General features: G+C 45.8%; 1 protein-coding gene across 2 annotated transcripts in view; it reads right to left on the bottom strand.

Moving 5' to 3' along the window:
* LOC114561488 (polypyrimidine tract-binding protein 1) overlaps positions 1–6,470 on the bottom strand; it is a 45,335-nt gene extending 38,865 nt beyond the window's left edge. Inside the window, exons 1-2 of one of the 2 annotated variants that reach the window (XM_028587540.1) lie at positions 6,389–6,470; positions 102–135 (exon numbers count right to left, since the gene is read on the bottom strand). In XM_028587540.1, coding sequence (XP_028443341.1) covers positions 102–135; positions 6,389–6,396 — 42 coding nt within the window. In that variant the 5' untranslated portion in view covers positions 6,397–6,470. The remainder of the gene's footprint in view (positions 1–101; positions 136–6,388) is intronic. The other variant, XM_028587541.1, reaches the window with a different exon arrangement.
* Positions 6,471–6,783: the final 313 nt, after the last annotated feature.

Genomic DNA, 6,783 nt, shown 5'->3' with positions numbered 1-6,783 from the left:
TGGACCCTCACAGCAGAACACAAACCACCAGAGAGGAAGAGGAGGGGGAGAGTAAGAGGGGAGGGGGGGAGAAGAGAGGGAGGGAGGGGAGGGGTGCCTACCTTGGTACCAACTGTTAAATCTTGGGGGACACTGCTGTGAAGAGAAGACAGCGTGTTAGAAGCAGCCAGGGAGAGAAACTTAAAAACAACAAGCTAACAAAAAGGTGAAAAAACAGGATTGGAGCCTGAGAGACACAGCAGAGGGCAGAGAAACAGGGTTAGAGACTGAGAGACGCAGCAGAGGGCAGATAAACAGGGTTACAGCCTGAGAGACGCAGCAGAGGGCAGATAAGAGACACAGCAGAGGGCAGATAAACAGGGTTACAGCCTGAGAGACGCAGCAGAGGGCAGATAAACAGGGTTACAGCCTGAGAGACGCAGCAGAGGGCAGAGAAACAGGGTTAGAGCCTGAGAGACGCAGCAGAGGGCAGAGAAACAGGGTTAGAGCCTGAGAGACGCGCAGCAGAGGGCAGATAAACAGGGTTAGAGCCTGAGAGGCGCAGCAGAGGGCAGATAAACAGGGTTAGAGCCTGAGAGACGCAGCAGAGGGCAGAGAAACAGGGTTAGAGCCTGAGAGACGCAGCAGAGGGCAGATAAACAGGGTTAGAGCCTGAGAGACGCAGCAGAGGGCAGATAAACAGGGCTAGAGCCTAGAGCCTGAGAGGCGCAGCAGAGGGCAGATAAACAGGGTTAGAGCCTGAGAGACGCAGCAGAGGGCAGATAAACAGGGTTAGAGCCTGAGAGACGCAGCAGAGGGCAGAGAAACAGGGTTAGAGCCTGAGAGTCGCAGCAGAGGGCAGATAAACAGGGTTAGAGCCTGAGAGGAAAGCAGCAGAGGGCAGATAAACAGGGTTAGAGCCTGAGAGACGCGCAGCAGAGGGCAGAGAAACAGGGTTAGAGCCTGAGAGACGCAGCAGAGGGCAGAGAAACAGGGTTAGAGCCTGAGAGAGCGCAGCAGAGGGCAGATAAACAGGGTTAGAGCCTGAGAGACGCAGCAGAGGGCAGATAAACAGGGTTAGAGCCTGAGAGACGCAGCAGAGGGCAGATAAACAGGGTTAGAGCCTGAGAGACGCAGCAGAGGGCAGATAAACAGGGTTAGAGCCTGAGAGGCGCAGCAGAGGGCAGATAAACAGGGTTAGAGCCTGAGAGGCGCAGCAGAGGGCAGATAAACAGGGTTAGAGCCTGAGAGACGCAGCAGAGGGCAGATAAACAGGGTTAGAGCCTGAGAGACGCAGCAGAGGGCAGAGAAACAGGGTTAGAGCCTGAGAGACGCAGCAGAGGGCAGAGAAACAGGGTTAGAGCCTGAGAGACGCAGCAGAGGGCAGATAAACAGGGTTAGAGCCTGAGAGACGCAGCAGAGGGCAGAGAAACAGGGTTAGAGCCTGAGAGACGCAGCAGAGGGCAGAGAAACAGGGTTAGAGCCTGAGAGACGCAGCAGAGGGCAGAGAAACAGGGTTAGAGCCTGAGAGACGCAGCAGAGGGCAGAGAAACAGGGTTAGAGCCTGAGAGACGCAGCAGAGGGCAGATAAACAGGGTTAGAGCCTGAGAGACGCAGCAGAGGGCAGATAAACAGGGTTAGAGCCTGAGAGGCGCAGCAGAGGGCAGATAAACAGGGTTAGAGCCTGAGAGACGAGCAGAGGGCAGAGAAACAGGGTTAGAGCCTGAGAGGCGCAGCAGAGGGGGCAGATAAACAGGGTTAGAGCCTGAGAGGCGCAGCAGAGGGCAGATAAACAGGGTTAGAGCCTGAGAGGCGCAGCAGAGGGCAGATAAACAGGGTTAGAGCCTGAGAGGCGCAGCAGAGGGCAGATAAACAGGGTTAGAGCCTGAGAGACGCAGCAGAGGGCAGATAAACAGGGTTAGAGCCTGAGAGACGCAGCAGAGGGCAGATAAACAGGGTTAGAGCCTGAGAGACGCAGCAGAGGGCAGATAAACAGGGTTAGAGCCTGAGAGACGAGCAGAGGGCAGAGAAACAGGGTTAGAGCCTGAGAGAGACGCAGCAGAGGGCAGATAAACAGGGTTAGAGCCTGAGAGACGCAGCAGAGGGCAGATAAACAGGGTTAGAGCCTGAGAGACGCAGCAGAGGGCAGAGAAACAGGGTTAGAGCCTGAGAGACGCAGCAGAGGGCAGATAAACAGGGTTAGAGCCTGAGAGACGCAGCAGAGGGCAGATAAACAGGGTTAGAGCCTGAGAGACGCAGCAGAGGGCAGATAAACAGGGTTAGAGCCTGAGAGACAGCTATCGGTCATTTTTGGAGCAACAGGTATGATTTAAGAGGGACTTCTTTACAGCTTTAACCAGAACGAGTCTGTCTGAAGAGAGAGAGACAGCATGAAGGAGAGACAGACAGCAGGTCTGACCACAGAGACACCATCAACTCATCCCAGCCTGACATATGCTTAAGATCCACACTACTGGGGGGGAGTTCTCTCAGCTCTCATTGGCTGAAAGCACCAATACTCAATCCTACATTATCACCATCCAGGTAGTTGATAGGAAATATATAAACGTGAAATGTGATTTTGTCCATTTAATAACATCATATTGGGTTTAATGTGAGTAGAAATATGTCTTTGGTTTCTGATCATAGGTGTTGATCCTTGAGGACACACACATACATGCGCGCACACACACACACACACACACACACTCTCTCTCTCTCTCTCACACACACACTCTCTCTTTCACACACACTCCCCCAGACACCCACACACTTACACAAGGACACACACCGATGTGCAAAAAACACACACACTCTAACACTCCCCCAGACCCCCCCACACAGAGACACACACACACACACACACACACACACACACACACACACTCCCCTCCAGACACACACACTTACACAGAGACACACACATACACAGGCACGCACACATACATACACACCCAGACCCCCCCCCCCCACACACACACACACACCCCTCCAGACACACACTTACAGAGACACACACACACACACACACTTGTAAAGTCCATTTACTCATTAATACCACAACACTTTCAGCTCCAAAGTTTTCATATTCACTCTAAGTTAATCTGTCAAGTACTGCAGTAGTACTGGTTCTAGTAGCAGCCCTGATGTATTTACTGCAGTAGTACTGGTTCTAGTAGCAGCCCTGATGTATTTACTGCAGTAGTATTGGTTCTAGTAGCAGCCCTGATGTATTTACTGCAGTAGTACTGGTTCTAGTAGCAGCCCTGATGTATTTACTGCAGTAGTACTGGTTCTAGTAGCAGCCCTGATGTATTTACTGCAGTAGTACTGGTTCTAACAGCAGCCCTGATGTATTTACTGCAGTAGTACTGGTTCTAGTAGCAGTAGTACTGGTTCTAGTAGCAGCCCTGATGTATTTACTGCAGTACTACTGGTTCTAGTAGCAGTAGTACTGGTTCTAGTAGCAGCTCTGATGTATTTACTGCAGTAGTACTGGTTCTAGTAGCAGCCCTGATGTATTTACTGCAGTTGTACTGGTTCTAGTAGCAGCCCTGATGTATTTACTGCAGTAGTACTGGTTCTAACAGCAGCCCTGATGTATTTACTGCAGTAGTACTGGTTCTAGTAGCAGTAGTACTGGTTCTAGTAGCAGCCCTGATGTATTTACTGCAGTAGTACTGGTTGTAGCCCTGATGTACATGTCGGTGTCCTGTGTAGGAGTGAGTCCTTGAAGCAGAGCTGAGGGAAGTTAACGTTAGATAAGAGAGGAATGAGAGCCGGCTGGTTGGGCCCAAGCTGTGAGTGTTCAGACTGTAAACCAGCTGGGAAAAGACCCCTCGGGGCAACAACGGGCCTGACACAGCACAAATATGGCTCACAGTGTGCAACTCACACTGCAGCCAACACAATATTTATTAAAAACTAGGGATCCACCGGTTACCATCCGTCTATAATGTTGTCAGACACTTAGAATAATAATCTGAGTCTGTCCAGGTTGGATTTTCTTATTGTTTAACATAGCCCCTAAATCACCAGCAACAAACACCACCAGACTCCATGTAAATAATCAGGACTTTTAGTGTGTATAGAGCCAGCATATCTCCACCAGACTCCATGTAAATAATCAGGACTTTTAGCGTGTATAGAGCCAGCATATCTCCACATGTAAATGGGTGAATTAAGGGTTTATTTCAACCAAACCAGAGGAGTGATTGTTGGAACAGTGGAAAGATGAACCAAGACGGCTTTTGGTAGTTTTATTTAGTTTCTGTCCACTTTGAATAAAGTGTGTTTTACGATGATAAAAGTCCTGATTATTTACATGGAGTCTGGTGGAGATATGCTGGCTCTATACACGCTAAAAGTCCTGATTATTTACATGGAGTCTGGTGTAGTTTGGTGATGGGGATTTCGGGGCTGTTTCATGTTAAACTAAAAGGATCTTACTCTTTAACTAAAAGGTCTATCTCTGTAGGGATCCATCCCATAATGTTGTCAGACACTTAGAATAATAATCTGAGTCTGTCAGCGGCAACAACAGAACTTTTAGTGGACATTAGTCCTGTAGGGTCAATCCCATATTAAAAACCAACAGTGGAAACAACAACCTGTCTGTCTTTAGAGGTGTGGTAAACAAACATATGAATATTATTGTTATTTTAATCAATGAAACATGTCCGACTCTACAGCAGCTGCAGGATGAACAGGTTGGTTTCATGTTTCCTCCCTTTGCCAACAACACAAAGGAGTTTCATTTCATACCGGTTCTGTCTTTCAGAGAGCTGCACTTCTACCTGTTAGAAATACAACCATTTAAAAACCAAAAATATATAAGCTTTGAAAACTACATTTAAGATACGGTCAGTTTAAAAGAAGACATGCGCCGTTTAACAACATTTGAGCATAATTTACTTTCTGTTCGCTTTCAACAAAAACGAACGTTACGCCAAACTCCATGTAAAACATCGCAATTTTAAAAGTTCTCTTCTTAATCCTCAGGACAACAAACAGGACAGAACATGGGTCTTTTCATTTAAACTAATCATCTGGAAACACTCTTCAATTCGGCACACATGCAACACACAACATGTGGCAAATAAAACTGAACTCCATATGAAATATCGTGAATTTAAAGTTCTCTTCTTAATCTTCTAAACAACAAATATGATAGAACATGACTCTTTCATTTTAAACTAATCAACTGGAAACTATATTCAATTTGGCACACATGCAACACACATTGTTACATTCATTCATAGTAAAAACTAGTTTTATGAGTGACTTCCGTTCGCTCTCAACAAAAAACCTTACGCCAAACTCCATATGAAATAGCATACTTTTAAAGTTCTCTTCTTAATCCTCACAACAAACATGAGATAACATGGCTCTTTTCAATTTAAATGGGCACACATGCAACACACAATTTCACATTCATTTTTTATTTTTAAACTATAGTTTTGAAAGTGACTTGCTTAGGAGACAAAACAATTAGCTTTTTCCCAACATCTGAGTTCCCGAGCAAGTAAAACTGAACTCCATATGAAACACCGTCATTTTAAAGTTCTCTACCTAATCCTCAAAACTACAAACGATCAGATTACGATTACTAAATTACTAAAAAATTACTAAATTACTAAAAAATTCTACTGGGAACATTATTCAATTCGGCATACATTCAACACACAATGTTACATTAATTCTTAATAAAAAAACACGGTTTTATAAGTGACTTGCTTAGTGACTTCCGTTCGTTGACGAGCATGTACAACCGAACTCCATATGAAATTCCGTCATTTTGAAGTTCACTTCTTAATCCTCAAAACCACAAACTATCAGATTATGATTACTACACGTTAAACAATTCCACTGGGACCATTATTCAATTCGGCAGACATGGAACACATGAAGCTACAACCATTTACACAAAATCTAAACTTATATATGAGAGAGACTGTATAAAACTGTAAAATAAACACACAGTGGGCGTGAGAACATCGTGAAGCTATACTGGAAGTTTTGCATGTTACTAAGTGATTCTTCCCACAACGTATCCTCCAATAACATGTTAAGAACACAGTAATATGTTAAATAAATGTGCGTTTTTCGCAGGTAAACTCGGCCACGTTTAAACTAAATGGCAGGTTTTGTTCAATGGAGTTTGGTGTAGAATTGCTCCCGCAGAGAATGGCCCGTTCCGAGGCTAACACTACAGCTAACGCGGCTAGCTTCCTGCTAATTACCACAAACAACAACTTTATCGACAGTTAAGCAAACAAGAAGAACACAAACTGCTCTCCGGAGAAACATTATCTGACGCCATGTTTGTGTTATTGCTCTCGGGTGTGAGTAACACAGCCAGAAACGACATATAATCTGAGTGTACAGGTAAAACGATGGGATAACTCACCCGTCCATTGCACAACACGGAACTACGGAGCAACAGGTTCCAGCCAGCGGCCAGGACACCAACCACCGCTGCTGTACACTGACAAAATGGCGACCAGCCCGGGGAGCTCGCTAATTGGACAGTTAGCAAAAATTGTAGGCGTTTCAATACCGGAGCCTGGCGCTGATTGGCTGGTTGGATACAGAGCCAAAACAACAACAAAGACCTGAAATTCCAGCGACCAAGGATTGTTCTATAAGATACATATGTTGGATGTGATGCTGTAGGCCAGGGGTCACCAACCTTTTCTAAACTGAGAGTTACTTCATGGGTACTGAGTCATACGAAGGGCTACCAGTTTGATACACTCTTCTGAAATAACAAATTTGCTCAGTTTGCCTTTAGTTATATATGAT

The sequence above is a fragment of the Perca flavescens genome, chromosome 9 (genome assembly GCF_004354835.1).
Source record: "Perca flavescens isolate YP-PL-M2 chromosome 9, PFLA_1.0, whole genome shotgun sequence".
In the NCBI taxonomy this organism is placed as follows: Eukaryota; Metazoa; Chordata; class Actinopteri; order Perciformes; family Percidae; genus Perca; species Perca flavescens.
Note: the sequence above shows the minus strand (reverse complement) of the source record. Positions and strands in the feature narration are given on the sequence as shown.